At 35.9% G+C, this 24,785-nt stretch overlaps 1 protein-coding gene across 4 annotated transcripts in view; it reads left to right on the forward strand.

The window, feature by feature from the left end:
• Positions 1-24,785, forward strand: part of LOC149784440 (uncharacterized) — a 128,199-nt gene that overhangs the window by 39,757 nt on the left and 63,657 nt on the right. For all 4 annotated transcript variants that reach the window (XR_016413871.1, XR_016413870.1, XM_089932515.1 and 1 more), the window contains exon 5: positions 17,641-17,665. Coding sequence is in view for 2 of the 4 variants with exons in the window: in XM_089932515.1 (XP_089788641.1) it covers positions 17,641-17,665 (25 nt within the window). In the remaining 2 variants the exon portion in view is untranslated. The remainder of the gene's footprint in view (positions 1-17,640; positions 17,666-24,785) is intronic.

The raw sequence follows: 24,785 nt of genomic DNA on the forward strand, positions 1-24,785 counted from the left end.
CATGTACCACATTCCCTATAAGTAGACTAAAACTGTTTGTTATGGCACTACATTTACCACATTCCCTATAAGTAGACTAAAACTGTATGTTATGGCACTACATGTACCACATTCCCTATAAGTAGACTAAAACTATGTTATGGCACTACATGTACCACATTCCCTATAAGTAGACTAAAAGACTAAATCTTTATGCTAGGGCACTACTTGTACCACATTCCCAGTAAGTAGACTAAATCTGTATGTTATGGCACTACATGTACCACATTCCCTGTAAATAGACTAAAAGACTAAATCTTTATGTTAGGGCACTACTTGTACCACATTCCCAGTAAGTAGACTAAATCTGTATGTTATGGCACTACATGTACCACATTCCCTGTAAGAAGACTAAATCTGTATGTTATGGCACTACATGTACCACATTCACTGTAAGTAGACTAAAAGACTAAATCTGTATGTTATGGCACTACATGTACCACATTCCCAATAAGTAGACTAAATCTGTATGTTATGGCACTACTTATATACCACACTCCCAGTAAGTAGACTAAATCTGTATGTTATGGCACTACATGTACCACATTCCCTGTAAGTAGACTAAAAGACTAAATCTTTATGTTACGGCACTACATGTACCACATTCCCAATAAGTAGACTAAATCTGTATGTTATGGCACTACATGTACCACATTCCCAGTAAGTAGACTAAAAGACTAAATCTGTATGTTATGGCACTACTTGTAACACATTCCCAATAAGTAGACTAAATATGTATGTTATGGCACTACTTGTACCACATTCCCAGTAAGTAGACTAAATCTGTATGTTATGGCACTACATGTACCACATTCCCTGTAAGTAGACTAAAACTGTTTGTTATGGCACTACATTTACCACATTCCCTGTAGGTAGACTAAAACTGTATGTTATGGCACTACATGTACCACATTCCCTATAAGTAGACTAAAACTGTTTGTTATGGCACTACATTTACCACATTCCCTATAAGTAGACTAAAACTGTATGTTATGGCACTACATGTACCACATTCCCTATAGGTAGACTAAAACTATGTTATGGCACTACATGTACCATATTCCCTATAAGTAGACTAAAACTATGTTATGGCACTACATGTACCACATTCCCTGTAAATAGACTAAAAGACTAAATCTTTATGTTAGGGCACTACTTGTACCACATTCCCAGTAAGTAGACTAAATCTGTGTGTTATGGCACTACATGTACCACATTCCCTGTAAGAAGACTAAATCTGTATGTTATGTCACTACATGTACCACATTCCCTGTAAGTAGACTAAAAGACTAAATCTGTATGTTATGGCACTACATGTACCACATTCCCTGTAAGTAGACTAAATCTGTATGTTATGGCACTACATGTACCACATTCCCTGTAAGTAGACTAAAAGACTAAATCTGTATGTTATGGCACTACATGTACCACATTCCCAATAATTAGACTAAATCTGTATGTTATGGCACTACATGTACCACATTCCCTGTAAGTAGACTAAAAGACTAAATCTGTATGTTATGGCACTACTTGTAACACATTCCCAATAAGTAGACTAAATGTTATGGCACTACTTGTACCACATTCCCAGTAAGTAGACTAATTCTGTATGTTATGGCACTACATGTACCACTTTCCCTGTAAGTAGACTAAAAGACTAAATCTGTATGTTACGGCACTACATGTACCACATTCCTAATAAGTCGACTAAATCTGTATGTTATGGCACTACTTATACCACATTCCCAGTAAGTCGACTAAATCTGTATGTTATGGCACTACATGTACCACATTCCCAGTAAGTAGACTAAAAGACTAAATCTGTATGTTAGGGCACATGTACCACATTCCATGTAGGTAGACTAAAACTGTATGTTATGGCACTACATGTACCACATTCCCAATAAGTAGACGAAAACTGTATGTTATGGCACTACATGTACCACATTGACTGTAGGTAGACTAAAACTGTATGTTATGGCACTACATGTACCACATTCCCTGTAGGTAGACTAAAACTGTATGTTATGGCACTACATGTACCACATTCCCTATAAGTAGACTAAAACTGTATGTTATGGCACTACATGTACCATATTCCCTGTAAGTAGACTAAAACTGTATGTTATGGCACTACTTGTATCACATTGACTGTAGGTAGACTAAAACTGTATGTTATGGCACTACGTGTACCACATTCCCTATAGGTAGACTAAAACTGTATGTTATGGCACTACATGTATCACATTCCCTGTAGATAGACTAAAACTGTATGTTACGGCACTACATGTACCACATTCCCTATAAGTAGACTAAAACTGTATGATATGGCACTACATGTATCACATTCCCTGTAGGTAGACTAAAACTGTATGTTATGGCACTACATGTACCACATTCCCAATAAGTAGACTAAAACTGTATGTTATGGCACTACATGTACCACATTCCCTGTAAGTAGACTAAAACTGTATGTTATGGCACTACATGTACCACATTCTGTATAAGTAGACTAAACTGTATGTTATGGCACTACATGTACCATATTCCCTGTAGGTAGACTAAAACTGTATGTTGTGGCACTACTTGTTTTGTATCCCTGTAATTATACTAAAGTAGTATGTTTTGGCACTACTTTATGCCTGTAAATAGACTAAAGTAGTATGTTGTGGCACTACTTGCATCCCTGTAAATAGACTAAAATAGTATGTTGTGGCACTACTTGTCTTGTATCTCTGTAAATAGACTAAAGTAGTATGTTGTGGCACTACTTGTATCCCTGTAAATAGACAAAAGTAGTATGTTGTAGTGCTGCTTGTATCGCTGTAAATAGACTAAAGTAGTATGTTGTGGCACTACTTGTCTTGTATCTCTGTAAATAGACTAAAGTAGTATGTTGTGGCACTACTTGTATCCCTGTAAATAGACAAAAGTAGTATGTTGTAGTGCTACTTGTATCGCTGTAAATATACTACAGTAGTATGTTGTGGCACTACTTGTATCCCTGTAAATAGACTAAAGTAGTATGTTGTGGCACAACTTGTATCAATGTAAATATACTACAGTAGTGTGTTGTGGCACTACTTGTATCAATGTAAATATACTAAAGTAGTATGTTGTGGCAGTACTTGTTTTGTATCCCTGTAAATAGACTAAAGTAGTATGTTGTGGTACAACTTGTATCCCTGTAAATAGACTAAAGTAGTATGTTGTGGCACTACTTGTATCCCTGTAAATAAACTAAATTAGTATGTTGTGGCACTACTTGTACCACATTCCCTGTCAGTAGCTACATCTGTATGTTGCGGCACTACATGTACCACATTCCCTGTAAGTAGCTAAAGCTGCATGTTTTGGCACTACTTTTACCACATTACCAGTAAGTAGACTAAATCTGTATGTTATGGCACTACTTGTACCACATTCCCAGTAAGTAGACTAAATCTGTATGTTATGGCACTACTTGTACCACATTCCCTATAAGTAGACTAAATCTGTATGTTATGGCATTACATGTACCACATTCCCTGTAAGAAGACTAAATCTGTATGCTTTGGCACTACTTGTACCACATTCCCAGTAAGTAGACTAAAAGACTAAATCTGTATGTTAGGGCACTTCATGTACCACATTCCCTGTAGGTAGACTAAAACTGTATGTTATGGCACTACATGTATCACATTACCTATAAGTAGACTAAACTGTATGTTACGGCACTACTTGTACCACATTCCCTATAAGTAGACTAAAACTGTTTGTTATGGCACTACATTTACCACATTCCCTGTAGGTAGACTAAAACTGTATGTTATGGCACTACATGTACCACATTCCCTATAAGTAGACTAAAACTGTTTGTTATGGCACTACATTTACCACATTCCCTATAAGTAGACTAAAACTGTATGTTATGGCACTACATGTACCACATTCCCTATAAGTAGACTAAAACTATGTTATGGCACTACATGTACCACATTCCCTATAAGTAGACTAAAAGACTAAATCTTTATGTTAGGGCACTACTTGTACCACATTCCCAGTAAGTAGACTAAATCTGTATGTTATGGCACTACATGTACCACATTCCCTGTAAATAGACTAAAAGACTAAATCTTTATGTTAGGGCACTACTTGTACCACATTCCCAATAAGTAGACTAAATCTGTATGTTATGGCACTACATGTACCACATTCCCTGTAAGAAGACTAAATCTGTATGTTATGGCACTACATGTACCACATTCACTGTAAGTAGACTAAAAGACTAAATCTGTATGTTATGGCACTACATGTATCACATTCCCTGTAGGTAGACTAAAACTGTATGTTATGGCACTACATGTACCACATTCCCTATAAGTAGACTAAAACTGTTTGTTATGGCACTACATTTACCACATTTCCTGTAGGTAGACTAAAACTGTATGTTATGGCACTACATGTACCACATTCCCAATAAGTAGACTAAATCTGTATGTTATGGCACTACTTATATACCACACTCCCAGTAAGTAGACTAAATCTGTATGTTATGGCACTACATGTACCACATTCCCTGTAAGTAGACTAAAAGACTAAATCTTTATGTTACGGCACTACATGTACCACATTCCCAATAAGTAGACTAAATCTGTATGTTATGGCACTACATGTACCACATTCCCTGTAAGTAGACTAAAAGACTAAATCTGTATGTTATGGCACTACTTGTAACACATTCCCAATAAGTAGACTAAATATGTATGTTATGGCACTACTTGTACCACATTCCCAGTAAGTAGACTAAATCTGTATGTGATGGCACTACATGTACCACATTCCCTGTAAGTAGACTAAAACTGTTTGTTATGGCACTACATTTACCACATTCCCTGTAGGTAGACTAAAACTGTATGTTATGGCACTACATGTACCACATTCCCTATAAGTAGACTAAAACTGTTTGTTATGGCACTACATTTACCACATTCCCTATAAGTAGACTAAAACTGTATGTTATGGCACTACATGTACCACATTCCCTATAGGTAGACTAAAACTATGTTATGGCACTACATGTACCACATTCCCTATAAGTAGACTAAAACTATGTTATGGCACTACATGTACCACATTCCCTGTAAATAGACTAAAAGACTAAATCTTTATGTTAGGGCACTACTTGTACCACATTCCCAGTAAGTAGACTAAATCTGTGTGTTATGGCACTACATGTACCACATTCCCTGTAAGAAGACTAAATCTGTATGTTATGCCACTACATGTACCACATTCCCTGTAAGTAGACTAAAAGACTAAATCTGTATGTTATGGCACTACATGTACCACATTCCCAATAAGTAGACTAAATCTGTATGTTATGGCACTCCTTATATACCACACTCCCAGTAAGTAGACTAAATCTGTATGTTATGGCACTACATGTACCACATTCCCTGTAAGTAGACTAAAAGACTAAATCTGTATGTTATGGCACTACTTGTAACACATTCCCAATAAGTAGACTAAATATGTATGTTATGGCACTACTTGTACCACATTCCCAGTAAGTAGACTAAATCTGTATGTTATGGCACTACATGTACCACTTTCCCTGTAAGTAGACTAAAAGACTAAATCTGTATGTTACGGCACTACATGTACCACATTCCTAAGAAGTCGACTAAATCTGTATGTTATGGCACTACTTATACCACATTCCCAGTAAGTCGACTAAATCTGTATGTTATGGCACTACATGTACCACATTCCCAGTAAGTAGACTAAAAGACTAAATCTGTATGTTAGGGCACATGTACCACATTCCATGTAGGTAGACTAAAACTGTATGTTATGGCACTACATGTACCACATTCCCAATAAGTAGACGAAAACTGTATGTTATGGCACTACATGTACCACATTGACTGTAGGTAGACTAAAACTGTATGTTATGGCACTACATGTACCACATTCCCTGTAGGTAGACTAAAACTGTATGTTATGGCACTACATGTACCACATTCCCTATAAGTAGACTAAAACTGTATGTTATGGCACTACATGTACCATATTCCCTGTAAGTAGACTAAAACTGTATGTTATGGCACTACTTGTATCACATTGACTGTAGGTAGACTAAAACTGTATGTTATGGCACTACATGTATCACATTCCCTGTAGATAGACTAAAACTGTATGTTACGGCACTACATGTACCACATTCCCTATAAGTAGACTAAAACTGTATGTTATGGCACTACATGTATCACATTCCCTGTAGGTAGACTAAAACTGTATGTTATGGCACTACATGTACCACATTCCCTATAAGTAGACTAAAACTGTATGTTATGGCACTACATGTACCATATTCCCTGTAAGTAGACTAAAACTGTATGTTATGGCACTACTTGTATCACATTGACTGTAGGTAGACTAAAACTGTATGTTATGGCACTACATGTATCACATTCCCTGTAGATAGACTAAAACTGTATGTTACGGCACTACATGTACCACATTCCCTATAAGTAGACTAAAACTGTATGTTATGGCACTACATGTATCACATTCCCTGTAGGTAGACTAAAACTGTATGTTATGGCACTACATGTACCACATTCCCAATAAGTAGACTAAAACTGTATGTTATGGCACTACATGTACCACATTCCCTGTAAGTGGACTAAAACTGTATGTTATGGCACTACATGTACCACATTCTGTATAAGTAGACTAAACTGTATGTTATGGCACTACATGTACCATATTCCCTGTAGGTAGACTAAAACTGTATGTTGTGGCACTACTTGTTTTGTATCCCTGTAATTATACTAAAGTAGTATGTTTTGGCACTACTTTATGCCTGTAAATAGACTAAAGTAGTATGTTGTGGCACTACTTGCATCCCTGTAAATAGACTAAAATAGTATGTTGTGGCACTACTTGTCTTGTATCTCTGTAAATAGACTAAAGTAGTATGTTGTGGCACTACTTGTATCCCTGTAAATAGACAAAAGTAGTATGTTGTAGTGCTGCTTGTATCGCTGTAAATAGACTAAAGTAGTATGTTGTGGCACTACTTGTCTTGTATCTCTGTAAATAGACTAAAGTAGTATGTTGTGGCACTACTTGTATCCCTGTAAATAGACAAAAGTAGTATGTTGTAGTGCTACTTGTATCGCTGTAAATATACTACAGTAGTATGTTGTGGCACTACTTCTATCCCTGTAAATAGACTAAAGTAGTATGTTGTGGCACAACTTGTATCAATGTAAATATACTACAGTAGTGTGTTGTGGCACTACTTGTATCGATGTAAATATACTAAAGTAGTATGTTGTGGCACTACTTGTTTTGTATCCCTGTAAATAGACTAAAGTAGTATGTTGTGGTACAACTTGTATCCCTGTAAATAGACTAAAGTAGTATGTTGTGGCACTACTTGTATCCCTGTAAATAAACTAAATTAGTATGTTGTGGCACTACTTGTACCACATTCCCTGTCAGTAGCTACATCTGTATGTTGCGGCACTACATGTACCACATTCCCTGTAAGTAGCTAAAGCTGCATGTTTTGGCACTACTTTTACCACATTACCAGTAAGTAGACTAAATCTGTATATTATGGCACTACTTGTACCACATTCCCAGTAAGTAGACTAAATCTGTATGTTATGGCACTACTTGTACCACATTCCCAGTAAGTAGACTAAATCTGTATGTTATGGCACTACTTGTAACACATTCCCTATAAGTAGACTAAATCTGTATGTTATGGCACTACATGTACCACATTCCCTGTAAGAAGTGTAAATCTGTATGCTTTGGCACTACTTGTACCACATTCCCAGTAAGTAGACTAAAAGACTAAATCTGTGTGTTAGGGCACTGCATGTACCACATTCCCTGTAGGTAGACTAAAACTGTATGTTATGGCACTACATGTATCACATTCCCTTTAAGTAGACTAATACTGTATGTTACACTACATTACATTTACCACATTCCCTGTAGGTAGACTAAAACTGTATGTTATGGCACTACATGTACCACATTCTGTATAAGTAGACTAAACTGTATGTTACGGCACTACTTGTATCACATTGACTGTAGGTAGACTAAAACTGTATGTTATGGCACTACATGTACCACATTCCCTATAAGTAGACTAAAACTGTTTGTTATGGCACTACATTTACCACATTCCCTGTAGGTAGACTAAAACTGTATGTTATGGCACTGCATTTACCACATTCCCTATAAGTAGACTAAAACTGTTTGTTATGGCACTACATTTACCACATTCCCTATAAGTAGACTAAAACTGTATGTTATGGCACTACATGTACCAGATTCCCTATAAGTAGACTAAAACTATGTTATGGCACTACTTGTACCACATTCCCAGTAAGTAGACTAAATCTGTATGTTATGGCACTACATGTACCACATTCCCTGTAAATAGACTAAAAGACTAAATCTTTATGTTAGGGCACTACTTGTACCACATTCCCAGTAAGTAGACTAAATCTGTATGTTATGGCACTACATGTACCACATTCCCTGTAAGAAGACTAAATCTGTATGTTATGGCACTACATGTACCACATTCCCTGTAAGTAGACTAAATCTGTATGTTATGGCACTACATGTACCACATTCCCAATAAGTAGACTAAATCTGTATGTTATGGCACTACTTATATACCACACTCCCAGTAAGTAGACTAAATCTGTATGTTATGGCACTACATGTACCACATTCCCTGTAAGTAGACTAAAAGACTAAATCTGTATGTTACGGCACTACATGTACCACATTCCCAATAAGTAGACTAAATCTGTATGTTATGGCACTACATGTACCACAGTCCCTGTAAGTAGACTAAATCTGTATGTTATGGCACTACATGTACCACATTCCCTGTAAGTAGACTAAAAGACTAAATCTGTATGTTATGGCACTACTTGTAACACATTCCCAATAAGTAGACTAAATATGTATGTTATGGCACTACTTGTACCACATTCCCAGTAAGTAGACTAAATCTGTATGTTATGGCACTACATGTACCACATTCCCTGTAAGTAGACTAAAAGACTAAATCTGTATGTTACGGCACTACATGTACCACATTCCCAATAAGTTGACTAAATCTGTATGTTATGGCACTACTTATACCACATTCCCAGTAAGTCGACTAAATCTGTATGTTATGGCACTACTTATACCACATTCCATGTAAGAAGACTAAATCTGTATGTTATGGCACTACTTGTACCACATTCCCAGTAAGTAGTCTAAAAGACTAAATCTATATGTTAGGGCACTACATGTACCACATTCCCTGTAGGTAGACTAAAACTGTATGTTATGGCACTACATGTACCACATTCCCAATAAGTAGACTAAAACTGTATGTTATGGCACTACATGTACCACATTGACTGTAGGTGGACTAAAACTGTATGTTATGGTACTACATGTACCACATTCCCTGTAGGTAGACTAAAACTGTATGTTATGGCACTACATGTACCACATTCCCTATAAGTAGACTAAAACTGTATGTTATGGCACTACATGTACCATATTCCCTGTAGGTAGACTAAAACTGTATGTTATGGCACTACTTGTATCACATTGACTGTAGGTAGACTAAAACTGTATGTTATGGCTCTACGTGTACCACGTTCCCTATAAGTAGACTAAAACTGTATATTATGGCACTACATGTATCACATTCCCTGTAGGTAGACTAAAACTGTATGTTACGGCACTACATGTACCACATTCCCTATAAGTAGACTAAAACTGTATGTTATGGCACTACATGTATCACATTCCCTGTAGGTAAACTAAAACTGTATGTTATGGCACTACATGTACCACATTCCCAATAAGTAGACTTAAACTGTATGTTACGGCACTACATGTACCACATTGACTGTAGGTAGACTAAAACTGTATGTTATGGCACTACATGTATCACATTCCCTGTAGGTAGACTAAAACTGTATGTTATGGCACTACATGTACCACATTCTGTATAAGTAGACTAAACTGTATGTTATGGCACTACATGTACCATATTCCCTGTAGGTAGACTAAAACTGTATGTTATGGCACTACTTGTATTACATTGACTGTAGGTAGACTAAAACTGTATGTTATGGCACTACGTGTACCACATTCCCTATAAGTAGACTAAAACTGTATGTTATGGCACTACATGTATCACATTCCCTGTAGGTAGCTAAAACTGTATGTTATGGCACTACATGTACCACATTCCCTATAAGTAGACTAAAACTGTATGTTATGGCACTACATGTATCACATTCCCTGTAGGTAGACTAAAACTGTATGTTATGGCACTACATGTACCACATTCCCTATAAGTAGACTAAAACTGTATGTTATGGCACTACATTTACCACATTCCCTGTAGGTAGACTAAATCTGTATGTTATGGCACTACATGTACCACATTGACTGTAGGTAGACTAAATCTGTATGTTATGGCACTACATGTACCACATTCCCTATAAGTAGACTAAAACTGTATGTTATGGCACTACATGTACCATATTCCCTGTAGGTAGACTAAAACTGTATGTTATGGCACTACTTGTATCACATTGACTGTAGGTAGACTAAAACTGTATGTTATGGCTCTACGTGTACCACGTTCCCTATAAGTAGACTAAAACTGTATATTATGGCACTACATGTATCACATTCCCTGTAGGTAGACTAAAACTGTATGTTACGGCACTACATGTACCACATTCCCTATAAGTAGACTAAAACTGTATGTTATGGCACTACATGTATCACATTCCCTGTAGGTAAACTAAAACTGTATGTTATGGCACTACATGTACCACATTCCCAATAAGTAGACTTAAACTGTATGTTACGGCACTACATGTACCACATTGACTGTAGGTAGACTAAAACTGTATGTTATGGCACTACATGTATCACATTCCCTGTAGGTAGACTAAAACTGTATGTTATGGCACTACATGTACCACATTCTGTATAAGTAGACTAAACTGTATGTTATGGCACTACATGTACCATATTCCCTGTAGGTAGACTAAAACTGTATGTTATGGCACTACTTGTATTACATTGACTGTAGGTAGACTAAAACTGTATGTTATGGCACTACGTGTACCACATTCCCTATAAGTAGACTAAAACTGTATGTTATGGCACTACATGTATCACATTCCCTGTAGGTAGCTAAAACTGTATGTTATGGCACTACATGTACCACATTCCCTATAAGTAGACTAAAACTGTATGTTATGGCACTACATGTATCACATTCCCTGTAGGTAGACTAAAACTGTATGTTATGGCACTACATGTACCACATTCCCTATAAGTAGACTAAAACTGTATGTTATGGCACTACATTTACCACATTCCCTGTAGGTAGACTAAATCTGTATGTTATGGCACTACATGTACCACATTGACTGTAGGTAGACTAAATCTGTATGTTATGGCACTACATGTACCACATTCCCTATAAGTAGACTAAAACTGTATGTTATGGCACTACATGTACCACATTCCCTATAAGTAGACTAAAACTGTATGTTATGGCACTACATGTACCACATAATGGAATGTAGTTGGTCCTGAATGACAAGTTATAGCGACATAATGTGATGTAGTTGGTTCTGAATGACAGGTATATGTGATGTAGTTGGTCCTGAATGACAAGTTATAGTGACATAATATGATGTAGTTGGTCCTGAATGACAAGTTATAGCGACATAATGTGATGTAGTTGGTCCTGAATGACAGGTATATGTGATGTAGTTGGTCCTGAATGACAAGTTATAGTGACGTAATGTGATGTAGTTGGTCCTGAATGACAAGTTATAGCGACAAAATGTGATGTAGTTGGTCCTGAATGACAAGTTATGTTGACATAATGTGATGTAGTTGGTCCTGAATTACAAGTTACAGTGACATGATGTGATGTAGTTGGTCCTGAATGACAAGTTATAGCGACATAATGTGATGTAGTTGGTCCTGAATGACAAGTTATGTTGACATAATGTGATGTAGTTGGTCCTGAATGACAAGTTATAGTGACATAATGTGATGTAGTTGGTCCTGAATGACAAGTTATAGCGACATAATGTGATGTAGTTGGTCCTGAATGACAAGTTATGTTGACATAATGTGATGTAGTTGGTTCTGAAATACAAGTTACAGTGACATGATGTGATGTAGTTGGTCCTGAATGACAAGTTATAGCGACATAATGTGATGTAGTTGGTCCTGAATGACAAGTTATAGCGACATAATGTGATGTAGTCAGTCCTGAATGACAAGTTATATCGACATATTATTGTGATGTAGTCGATCCTGAATGACAAGTTATATTGACATAACGTGATGTAGTCAGTCCTGAATGACAAGTTATAGTGACATAATGTGATGTAATTGGTCCTGAATGACAAATTATATTGACATAATGTGATGTAGCCGATCCTGAATGACAAGTTATATCGACATAATTTGATGTAGTTGGTCCTGAATGACAAGTTATTGTGACATAATGTGATGTAGTTGGTCCTGAATGACAAGTTATATCAACATAATGTGATGTAGTTGGTCCTGAATGCCAAGTTATAGTGACATAATATGATGTAGTTGGTCCTGAATGACAAGTTATATCGACATAATGTGATGTAATTGGTCCTGAATGACAAGTTATATTAACATAATATGATGTAGTTGGTCCTGAATGAAAATGGTGCCTCTCAGATATACGTTATGGCCAACACGGGCCATCTTGAAAATCTTAATATTGTTATTCCTCCTGACAGCCATCTTTAAAATCTTGTCACTACTTCTGCTGAATGGAAATTTATATTGGCATGGGGTTTTCACATTAAGACTTCAAGTGATGACTAGTTTGTCATAAAACAATATAGTAATGATCTGACATCCAGTATGGCCACCCTGGCAGTCATTTGAAGATCATATTATTGCAACTTCTTAGTGGAAAGTTTTCAGCATGGGGTTTCTAGCAGTAGACTCAGAAGTAAATTTTGAGGGACAAAGACATCATCAAATTGAACAAAGACATCATCAGTTTGCATGCTTTAGTTCAACAGTAGGTAGTAAGATAGAGAGCAAACAAACAGTTACCATTTTGTGTATCAGAAGTATGAACTGGCTACATGATCAATATCCCCATCTCAATCCTGAGAACTTGACAACATGCCAACCAGTATGGTTCTGTTCTGTCATGACCTTCTGCTGCAATATACATCTGATTCTAATGGGTTACAACCACAATCAGTCATACAGTATCAGCCACCAGATGAACAAGCTTTATTCAGTTTCATGAAACCAGGTCATACAGGCATTCACGTGGATCAGCCCAAGCCACATAGTGTCACTAGGCACTCCCTGCATCTCATGCCCAGCTTAGTGCCTCATTATCCAAGAGATGTTGCTTCACTTTGATTTCAGACCTTTGCCACTCAAAGGGAGCCTATGCTTAGTGACAGCTTGGAAGTTTACATATCTAATTTGGGACATTAAGTGAGTTTCCTGAGCCACTATTGTCAACATTCTTTTCCAGCTACTTCACAGGTAGCAGAAGAGACACCAGCTTCAACGTCTTTATCCAAAGATGACAAAACTTGATCACAAGTCCCACATCTTTATTAGATATTACTTGATGCAAGAAGACTCAGCATTACAGGCTACAATTGAAAACGTTTTCTGCCTACTGCATCTTTAGTTATGTCCTCCTCTCTGTACAACAGCTACCTGGTCTAAAGATCAGCATCAGTTGATTATTGACTAAACTAATATACTTTCAAATTACTTCCATAATCTGGCACAGTTACGTACATTCTGGACTACTTATGTCATGAACTACAAGACCCAAGTGTCAACTGTATTTTTTCTTGCCAAAATGCCTTTCTTGAACTTTAGCTGGCAGTTCCTCACACCAGTTTTCCATTTGCATACTCCAGCAGTCAACCAACATATCACAGTTTTGGAGATGACAATGCCATCCTTTGTACACATGGATTGGAATTGTTTTAACGACATACATCAGTTGGTGTGCATTGTCATGGCCATGGGCTTAATGTTGGATCTAGTGTCTATAAATAGCTTCCAGGAAGTTCCAGTGATTCTGCTTTCCAAGACGCCTTTTACCAGTTCAAGACACTCCCAATTGGAATCAACATTCAGCATCTGGGACCAGCTCCATGGCGGCAACATCAGCTACTTGGACTACATTCTATAAAAACATCAGCTACTTGGACTACATTCTATAAAAACATCAGCTACTTGGACTACATTCTATAAAAACATCAGGTGAGTTATATCTTTTAACATGATATCCCTTCTTACTCTCTTTCTCAGCCTTGGTTTCCTTGTTAACAAGGTCAAATCCAACTTGAACAATTTCAACATTTTGTTCAACGAAATATAGAGTTTAACACTCAAGTACAACAGAGTATGTCTACATTAGGAACAAATATTGAAAGTCAGTACAATGTTGTCTTTCTTGCTTATTCAAGTCAATCTACCTGCCTGAGAATCACTTCACCTGGTGGGTTTGCTCATTGCAGTAGTTGGCCCCCTAGTCCTAGGTTGCTAATCTTTGTGCCTATTACAAATGATGCTGTTGTTCAAATGGAGAAAGAGAATATGTCCACTGGACCAACTTTCACAATCTGTACAAATATGAGGTTCCATCTCAGAAGCTGGGGCAGTCTGGCATACCTCAGCAACACAAGCCCCAGAATCACAATCTAAATGGATGTGAATAGTTACCAATGGCTAGATGGCACATATACTTCCATCAGTCCAGAAAGCCAGTGGGATGTGGCCCTTCAGGAACATCATTTACATGTCAACAGTCTCAAGATGAAAGCTATTTTGAAAGCTTTTAATTGGTGGCAGGAGGATCTACATGGGAAAGGAATTAACATTATGCTCAACAACTCAACTGTGGTGACTTACCTCAAACAGCAGTGTGGGACCAGTTTCCCAGACCTTTTCATTTTTGTTTTGGATTTTCTAAAATGGCATTTTTAATGACAAATCCACTTCCAAGTGCATCATGTTCCAGGTCAGCTAAATGTATTAGAGGCCTCGTTGTTGCCAATGAATAAACTAATACAAATGGTATTGTCTCTCTATCCCTTGGTTTTCACTCAAATAATTATGAGCTCAATGAGACCTATTTGCAACAAGGTGGAATGCCAAACTCCCAACCTTTGTCTCACCTGTCCCAGATGAGAAGGCCTGGGTATTTGATGCTCTTTCTATAGGTCCTGGAACGGTCTGGACGTATGTGCTTACCCTCCAGCACCTCTGACACAACCAAAGGCTAATGTGCTGTGGTCACTGACATCAACATGGAAGAGAGGATATCAGACTGTGATGTTTTACCCCAACCCCTTGTATTATACATGTATTTATAAGTCTGTAAGTGGAGCCAGGTAAGCTTTGTTTTTCCAAGTGCCTAAGTTGGCTAATCCTCTTACGTAACCCAGTCTTTGTTTGAGCTCTTGAGTGGAAATCTGGCGGGAATCTTTGTACATGGGAACACGTGACGTAGACAACTTCAAAGAGCCGGAAGCCGACAATGGTAGGCTGGACAGTACATGGGGACACACAGACTGACATTTTTATGATTGACAGTTCGATCAAATGACCAGAGTCCGTCGCCATCCAATCGGGATGCGTTGTAGGTGGGACTTGATTCGAGAAGCTGGAATAAGACTTGTACAAGCCTGAAATTCGTCAGTTGGTGTTTAAGAGTCGCAGTGACACACACTCCGTTAGCCATTCGTAAAAATTGGCGGAATTTAGGAAATTCATGAAATAGCTTCGATCAGGAAGCTTTCGGGGGACGAAAGAATCTCAGAGAATTTCGGGGGACGAGAGAAGTTCAGAGAATTTCGGGTGACGGTGAGAGATACCGAGTGAATTTCGGGTGACCTCAAGGGATACCGTCAAGGGTTCCGGATACTAGAAGAGGAACCGGAAGTCAAGATAACGGCAAGGAACAAGGATAATAGAAGAGGAAGCGGAAGTGGAGATCACGAAAGGAGAGAAAGACAAGGGAACGAAGAGATTTAGATGAGTAGCACTCAAGAAGGGAAAAATCTCCTCACACTGTGAACTCAAATGATGACCAAAGGGATCATTGGGTGAAAGAGAGACATTGATTACTTTAAATTCTTTTAAATTTCATTTATTAAATTGTTATTGTTTAAATTTCATCTTTGTATTTCTTTTAATTTAACTGTCGGCATTGCTGACTGGGGGCTCGTAGCCATAAATATATTTAGTCAATAAATAATATAGTGTCCAGAATTAACCTTCTGAATAAGGACCAGGGGAACTTCTCATAATTCGTTAAAGTCTATAAGAAGAACCCCACCCCTAGACAACCACTACACCCCCACACAGACAAAACAAAGACCTATACGATGTAGTGTCCAATTTTGATTACACACATCCAAAGGCCTTGGTTCTTTGCCCATCATATATACTTCCCTGGATAAACAAAATACTATTTGAACCCCTCTCAGGATGTGCATTGGTTCTCCTCTCAATGTAAGATCTGCTTCATAACTGCATTATCAGTGAAATACATGTTCTATTGGTGGAACCATATGCAGTTCCAACAAGATTGGTCAATATCACATAGCAGCCCCTGTTTTCATTGTCAAGAGCAAGTTCCTGTTCCTTTAAATCAGACTTTTGTAATAAAATTCCTGTCTCTTCCTAACCTTACGGAAGAAGAGAGAGAATATGTCAGCATAGAAACTTTAGTCCTGAATAAAGTGGGTCCTTTGTTCCAAATATCTAAAAATAACTCCAGATCAAATAAATTTGCTTCACATCTCAACTCACGAATTTAGGTCTGTTACCACAAACGTTGCATTTACTTATTCTCCAGAGGTATAATGATCAGTTGTCAAATATTTGAAGAAGAATATATTTTTTTCAAGTAAAATATGTTTCTTCCATAATGCTGTCATACTTACAGAGAGCAAACATTTCTGTTCCAGTAGTAACTGACCTATTAACAGGATTTGGCACAGTCCTTGTATCAAAGGGAGATCACTCTGACACATAGGTTGACAGATAACTTAGGTTTTTAGTTAAAATGTTTGTTTGGAAAATAGTACTAGTTCTCTTAAGGTATTACGGATAAGCATTATTAAAAAGACATATTTTATATTTGAAAAATTTTGTATTTCATCAAAAATGACAATTTTATTTTGTGATATACAGTATGACTAATTAAAATCTTAGTTACAGTTCATGAAAACTTCTTTATTTGAAGCAGAAATAAGTTTAAAAAATTGGTTTTTGAATTTTAAATGCTGCACAGGTGTTTTCTATATAACATGCATGTAAAAGGTGGCCAACTCTTTGTTAATGTCCAGAAATCAAACTGTGTCCCATCCAGTGTTGCATTATGTTGAGAAAATGATCTGGGAATAAGGCACCAAATGCATTAATCTCATGAACTCAGTACATTAAACTTACATTTTTTTGTACTAATTATATGTTTGTTTCTTTTCTTGTCAGACCTAAACACGGACTTGTTCTGCAGGTAAGATAGATTGATTTTGTCAGATTCCATCAAAATTTTATTAATGTTCAGTAATTTATGACTTTATAATGTGTGTATTTTGTAAGCACTAGTGCTGATTGAAATTTAAACAGCAGAAAGTCTTAAGGTGGATCTAATTACCAGTAAAAATTGAGTTTTATTTTCAGTATTGAGCCAAAAGGTTTATAATAATTTCATTGTTATTTGTTTTACACAAGTGCAAGACATTTGACCTAGAGAAACTGTAAAATACACAACATATAAATGTGTACACATGTGGCTTTTATAGTTAGATACTAAGTTACAAAAGATTTGTTCAAAAGATGGGTAGATTACCCGATTATCATATTCTGTAAAACAAATGCATAGATTAGCCCATGTCAGATACTGTAAATCAAAATGTGTGCATTACCCCATGATTAGGTAATGTCAGATAGACATGTGTGTTACCTTATGATTAGGTACTGTCAAACAGATATGTGCATCACCCCATTTTCAGATACTGTCAAACTGATGTGTGAATCACCCTCATTATCAGGTACTGTCAAACAGATGCGTGAATCATCCCATTATCACATACTGTCAAACAGATGTGTGAATCACCTCATTATCAGATACTGTCAAACAGATGTGTGAATCATCCCATTATTAGATACTGTCAGACAGATGTGTGTGTTACCCCATGATCAGGTACTGTCAAACAGATGTGTGAATCACCCCATTATCAGATACTGTCAAACAGATGTGTGAATCACCCCATTATCAGATACTGTCAAACAGATGTGTGAATCATCCCATTGTTAGATACTGTCAAACAGATGTGTGAATCACCCAATTACCAGATACTGTCAAACAGATGTGTATGTGTGTGTGATTGGATTTTTAATGTAGCTTTAACAATTTTTCAGTCATATTGCTATGATGCAGTGTGGCAGTTTATAGTGATGTCTAGCACTGGGGCATCATGCCGCAGACATGTAGCATGATGTCCCACCCAGTCACATTATCCTGACACCAGGCTGACCAATCCTAACACTAACCTACTAATGCTGGGCATCAAGCAAGGCAGCTGTTAGTACCATTTTTGTAAGTCCTTGGTATGACTCTGCCAGGGATCGAACTCACAACCTCCTGCATCTGAGGCAGATGCTCTAACCACTCAGCCACTGGAGCAGTAACAGATATCAGATACTGTCAAACAGATGTGTGAATGATCCCATTATTAGATACTGTCAGACAGATGTGTGTGTTACCCCATGATCAGGTACTGTCAAACAGACGTGTGAATCACCCCATTATCATATACTGTCAAACAGATGTGTGAAACATATCATTATTATATATTGTCAAACAGATGTGTGTGTTACCCCATTATTAGATACTCAAAAAACAGATGTGTGAATCACCCTGTTATCAGATACTGTCAAACAAATTGTGTTACCCCATGATCAGGTACTCACTGTCAAACAGATGTCTGTGTTACCCCATGATCAGGTAATGTCTGTCAAACAGATGGGTGATTTAACCCATTATCAGGTACTGTATATTATAAAATTTTCTTAAGCACAAGGTTTTAGCAAATTTTGCTAAGGGAATGTTTTGCTAAACTTTTTTGTTTCTAAATTAGCATGATTTAATATTAAGAGTACATATTTCACAATAGTTCTTTCATTAATATGCAGAATTTAATCTATTCATGAAAATTAAACAGTGTATAAATATTGTGATTATGATGTTACCTAACCATATTTATGGTCAAAAGGTCCAGGCAAGTGACAAATGTAGAATCATCATCTTACAGTTCTTCTTTCCAAGTAATTGTAAATTTTAATACAGTTTTCTGAGGGCTAATTCCTTCATTTCCCTGACAAGATTTGTGCGATCAGTAACATCATTCCTTGGTAGGGGGATTAGCACTGGCAAAGAAATGTCCCCATCCTAAAAAAATCCACAGCTTTCCCCAAACAGAACCAGCAGAATCATCAGACCTGGTTGAAAACTCCTTTCCACCCATCTTTATCACAATGAGGTAGTCTGAAAGGCCAAGGTAAAAAGTCTATGCAGAGCCATCCTCTTTCCAAATCCCCTCCTCTCAATGATAGAGTAGGTGCTAGTTTTAGGGGTATTTTCACAGAGGCTTGGTTGTATCTCATAGATGATGCATGGGTCTTTTTCACTGTAGGAGGAAAGAGGGTTGCCAGCTTTGCTTCCAGGACCCTCTACCTCTTTCATCGACTTGATTTGTTTCCACCAGCCCCAATGGTATTTTTTTTAGGAAGATCTGTACACTCTTCTTAAGAAGGGACCAGTAGTGATTGTAACAAGCAGCCAAAGCTAGGAATTTTATTTCTAGGTCTTCCTAATTTAAAATAACGTGGGAAAGTTTAGACTCATCAATCTTTCCCCACTGAACAAGTTTCATCAGAAAGAACATTTCAGATGGAGCTGTGTCAGTCAGTAATGCCATAAGGCATTTAAAGTCCTTAGTGGTTCCCATCCTCTACTCCATTGATAACTGGTTGATACACAACATCCTGCAACATGCCCTTTTCATCTAAGCCTAATCCTAGCCATGAGAAGTTAGATCAGATCCCTTCATGGGATTTTGTGTATGTGGAGGTGAATTCCTCCTAGCAGAATTGCACAGATATATGACAGCAGGACATGAGAAGAAGACAACCTTATCTGTTTAGTTCTAGAAGGCCTAATAATTATGGAGTCTGCCTAGTTCTTTTATTGAACTGGAATCTCTCCACTTGAATCACATTAGGATCTAAATTTCAGCATGTCTTTGAATTGAGGTAGTGGAATTTTCATGCCAAGTTTATGGCTGGAGTCCAACTAGCACACCAGAACCTCATTCCTTTCTGATTCCACAGATTCAGGCTGGGATACTCACCAAAAGCCTGAAAGGGATAGTCCTGCTGGGCCTATGCTCTTAGGAAGAATCTTCCCTACACATCAGTAGTCTAGAAGTGCAGGCTGTGTTTGTGGCACTTCAAAGACATGTTAACTACAGAAAACTTGATATGCATCAAGTGTTCTGTTGTAATATACTGAACACCTGATATGCATGAAGTGTTTTTTTGTAATATACAGAACACCTGATATGCATGAAGTGTTCTGTTGTAATATACCAAACATATGATTTGCATGAATTGTTCTGTTGTAATATGCAGAACACCTGATATGCATGAAGTGTTCTGTTGTAATATGCAGAACATGTGATTTGCATAAAGTGTTCTGTTGTAATATGCAGAACACGTGATATGCATGACATGTTCTGTTGTAATATATCAAACACCTGATATGCATGAAGTGTTCTGTTGTAATATGCAGAACATGTGATATGCAAGACATGTTCTGTTGTAATATGCAGAACATGTGATATGCAAGACATGTTCTGTTGTAATATGCAGAACACATGATATGCATGACATGTTCTGTTGTAATATGCAGAACACCTGATGTACATGACGTGTTCTGTTGTAATATGTAGAACACATATGCATGAAGTGTTCTGTTGTAATATGCAGAACACCTGATATGCATTTCATGTTCTGTTGTAATATGCAGAACACATGATATGCATGAAGTGTTCTGTTGTAATATGCAGAACATGTGATATGCATGACATGTTCTGTTGTAATATACCAAACACATGATATGCATGAAGTGTTCTGTTGTGATATGAAGAACACATGATATACATTAAGTGTTCTGTTGTAATATGCATGACATGTTCCAAAGGGTCTGTTCAACCATAGTTTCTGGCCAAGAATTAGCTACCTTCAGTAGCTCCATTTCCAATCAAAATCCCCAGTATCATTTGTAACTGCTGGAGATGATCAGCTTACTAGATTCCTATGCCCAATTAGAGCTTTACATTTCAGTCTTTTCAAAGAGAAAACAAGGATTACAACTGTCTTTTCTCCCTATCAAAAGTTCCTCTGATATTTTGGTAATTGCCATCTTAAGCTGGATTGTTCTGGCTATTAAATGAGGATATCATTCTCAGTCACAGAGATAGTGTGTTTTAATTTCATGAAGATAAAAACTTATGATGTCAGTGTTATTGATAGAGTGTTTTAATTTCATGAAGATAAAAACTTATGATGTCAGTGTTATTGATAGAGTGTTTTAATTTCATGAAGATAAAAACTTATGATGTCAGTGTTATTGATAGAGTGTTTTAATTTCATGAAGATAAAAACTTATGATGTCAGTGTTATTGATAGAGTGTTTTAATTTTATGAAGATAAAAACACATGATGTCAGTGTTATTGATAGAGTGTTTTAATTTCATGAAGATAAAAACCCGTGATGTCAGTGTTATTCATGGAGTGTTTTAATTTCATGAAGATAAAAACCCGTGATGTCAGTGTTATTGATAGAGTGTTTTAATTTCATGAAGATAAAAACTTATGATGTCAGTGTTATTGATAGAGTGTTTTAATTTTATGAAGATAAAAACACATGTCAGTGTTATTGATATTGTGTTTTCATTTCATGAAGATAAAAACTTATGATGTCAGTGTTATTGATAGAGTGTTTTAATTTCATGAAGATAAAAACACATGATGTCAGTGTTTTTGATATTGTGTTTTAATTTCATGAAGATAAAAACCCATGATGTCAGTGTTATTGATATTGTGTTTTAATTTCATGAAGATAAAAACCCATGATGTCAGTGTTATTGATAGAGTGTTTTAATTTCATGAAGATACAAACACATGATGTCAGTGTTATTGATAGAGTGTTTTAATTTTATGAAGATAAAAACCCATGATGTCAGTGTTATTGATAGAGTGTTTTAATTTTATGAGGATAAAAACTTATGATGTCAGTGTTATTGATAGAGTGTTTTAATTTTATGAAGATAAAAACACATGATGTCAGTGTTATTGATAGAGTGTTTTAATTTCATGAAGATAAAAACACATGATGTCAGTGTTATTGATAGAGTGTTTTAATTTCATGAAGATAAAAACACATGATGTCAGTGTTATTGATAGAGTGTTTTAATTTTATGAAGATAAAATCTTATGATGTCAGTGTTATTGATAGAGTGTTTTAATTTCATGAAGATAAAATCTTATGATGTCAATGTTATTGATAGAGTGTTTTAATTTCATGAAGATAAAATCTTATGATGTCAGTGTTATTGATAGAGTGTTTTAATTTTATGAAGAAGAAAACACATGATGTCAGTGTTATTGATAGAGTGTTTTAATTTTATGAAGATAAAATCTTATGATGTCAGTGTTATTGATAGAGTGTTTTAATTTCATGAAGATAAAATCTTATGATGTCAATGTTATTGATAGAGTGTTTTAATTTCATGAAGATAAAAACCCATGATGTCAGTGTTATTGATATTGTGTTTTAATTTCATGAAGATAAAAACCCATGATGTCAGTGTTATTGATAGAGTGTTTTAATTTCATGAAGATAAAAACCCATGATGTCAGTGTTATTGATAGTGTTTTAATTTCATGAAGATAAAAACCCATGATGTCAGTGTTATTGATAGAGTGTTTTAATTTTATGAAGATAAAAACCCATGATGTCAGTGTTATTGATATTGTGTTTTAATTTCATGAAGATAAAAACTTATGATGTCAGTGTTATTGATAGAGTGTTTTAATTTTATGAAGATAAAAACCCATGATGTCAGTGTTATTGATAGAGTGTTTTAATTTCATGAAGATAAAAACACATGATGTCAGTGTTATTGATAGTGTGTTTTAATTTCATGAAGATAAAAACCCATGATGTCAGTGTTATTGATAGAGTGTTTTAATTTCATGAAGATAAAAACACATGATGTCAGTGTTATTGATAGAGTGTTTTAATTTTATGAAGATAAAAACCCATGATGTCAGTGTTATTGATATTGTGTTTTAATTTTATGAAGATAAAAACTTATGATGTCAGTGTTATTGATAGAGTGTTTTAATTTTATGAAGATAAAAACACATGATGTCAGTGTTATTGATATTGTGTTTTAATTTCATGAAGATAAAATCTTATGATGTCAGTGTTATTGACAGTGTCTTAATTTCATGAAGATAAAAACCCATGATGTCTGTGTTATTGATATTGTGTTTTAATTTCATGAAGATAAAAACCCATGATGTCAGCGTTATTGATAGAGTGTTTTAATTTCATGAAGATAAAAACCCATGATGTCAGTGTTATTGATATTGTGTTTTAATTTCATGAAGATAAAAACTTATGATGTCAGTGTTATTGATAGAGTGTTTTAATTTCATGAAGATAAAAAGACATGATGTCAGTGTTTTTGATATTGTGTTTTAATTTCCTGAAGATAAAAACCCATGATGTCAGTGTTATTGATATTGTGTTTTAATTTCATGAAGATAAAAACACATGATGTCAGTGTTATTGATAGAGTGTTTTAATTTCATGAAGATAAAAACTTATGATGTCAGTGTTATTGATAGAGTGTTTTAATTTCATGAAGATAAAAACACATGATGTCAGTGTTATTGATAGAGTGTTTTAATTTCATGAAGATAAAAACCCATGATGTCAGTGTTATTGATAGAGTGTTTTAATGTCATGAAGATAAAAACACATGATGTCAGTGTTATTGATAGAGTGTTTTAATTTCATGAAGATAAAAACACATGATGTCAGTGTTATTGATAGAGTGCTTTAATTTTATGAAGATAAAAACTTATGATGTCAGTGTTATTGATAGAGTGTTTTAATTTCATGAAGATAAAAACACATGATGTCAGTGTTTTTGATATTGTGTTTTAATTTCATGAAGATAAAAACCCATGATGTCAGTGTTATTGATATTGTGTTTTAATTTCATGAAGATAAAAACCCATGATGTCAGTGTTATTGATATTGTGTTTTAATTTCATGAAGATAAAAATACATGATGTCAGTGTTATTGATAGAGTGTTTTAATTTTATGAAGATAAAAACACATGATGTCAGTGTTATTGATAGAGTGTTTTAATTTCATGAAGATAAAAACACATGATGTCAGTGTTATTGATAGAGTGTTTTAATTTCATGAAGATAAAAACACATGATGTCAGTGTTATTGATAGAGTGTTTTAATGTCATGAAGATAAAAACA

This window comes from Sinohyriopsis cumingii, chromosome 14 (assembly GCF_028554795.1).
Source record: "Sinohyriopsis cumingii isolate HCF-2022 chromosome 14, ASM2855479v2, whole genome shotgun sequence".
NCBI lineage: Eukaryota > Metazoa > Mollusca > Bivalvia > Unionida > Unionidae > Sinohyriopsis > Sinohyriopsis cumingii.